At 33.9% G+C, this 1041-nt stretch overlaps 1 protein-coding gene across 1 annotated transcript in view; it reads left to right on the forward strand.

The window, feature by feature from the left end:
- The window catches only part of TMPRSS7 (transmembrane serine protease 7), a 53275-nt gene that overhangs the window by 22190 nt on the left and 30044 nt on the right, over window positions 1-1041 (forward strand). Inside the window, exon 9 of the mRNA XM_042781853.1 lies at window positions 591-703. Within this exon, the coding sequence (XP_042637787.1) occupies window positions 591-703 (113 nt within the window). The remainder of the gene's footprint in view (window positions 1-590; window positions 704-1041) is intronic.

A 1041-nucleotide genomic window follows, 5' to 3' on the forward strand; every position in this document is an offset into this window, starting at 1 on the left:
GCATAGAGGTTAATTATTTGGCTGTTAATCAAAATGTAGGTAGTTTGAACTCTCCAGCCACCTGTGGTAGAAAGATGAAAAAATACAGTCTGCTTTTGTAAAGATTTGTGTTGTTGTTGTTGTTATGTGCCGCCGAGTCGGACCCGACTCATACGGGTTTACCGCCAGCCTTCTGGTTAGCAGTCAAGTGCCTTAGGCACTATGCTACCAGAGCTCCCTTGTAAAGATTTACAGCCTTGGAAACTCTATGAGGCAGTTTTTCTCTGTCCTACAGGGTCACTATGAGTCAGAATCAACTCAGTGGCAGTGGGTTTGGTTTTTGATTTTCTACTTGTGTATGACTTCATATATATAACAAAAACAAAACTCTACTTCCAAATAGGATTATATTTACAGGTACAGGGGTTAAGACTTCAAAATGCATTTTGGGACACATAACAGTGCTATTTCTTTAAAAGAAATTAAAGTTCAGAAAAATATATAAGTATGTTGATCAAGGAAGTATATGTTTGTAGATGAAGATATGTGTTGCGTATTTGTCATAATCTCACAACAGCAAATCATTGTGTGTTACTGGATATTTTTTTCAGAATGTGAAAACACAGTGTTGGTCAAAGAAATCACTGGATTTGAAGGGAAAATTTCAAGTCCATATTACCCGAGTCACTATCCTCCGAAATGCAAGTGTACCTGGAAATTTCAGGTAGTTGAGTCTTACCTGTGTCTTAGAAAAAAAAAAAAAAAATCAGTATCTTTTTTAATTTGATTACCTTTATTTTTAAATTACAAAAAGAATATTGATAACTTTACAAAATTTAAACCTTATTGAAATGTATTACCTAGAACAATAAAACCAAAAAACCCAAACTCCAAACTCACTGCCGATGAGTAGTCACCAATTTTTATTACTTCATCACTATTATACTAGGAATAACACAGGAATAATAATAATAATACACTACTATACTAGGAATTTATTAATTTAATAAATTGGATTGTTGTTGTTAGGTGCCAACAAGTTGATTCTGCCTCATAGTGACC

Source organism: Orycteropus afer, unplaced genomic scaffold, assembly GCF_000298275.1.
Source record: "Orycteropus afer afer isolate SDZICR_OR568_19922 unplaced genomic scaffold, OryAfe1.0 scaffold00184, whole genome shotgun sequence".
Taxonomy (NCBI): Eukaryota; Metazoa; Chordata; class Mammalia; order Tubulidentata; family Orycteropodidae; genus Orycteropus; species Orycteropus afer.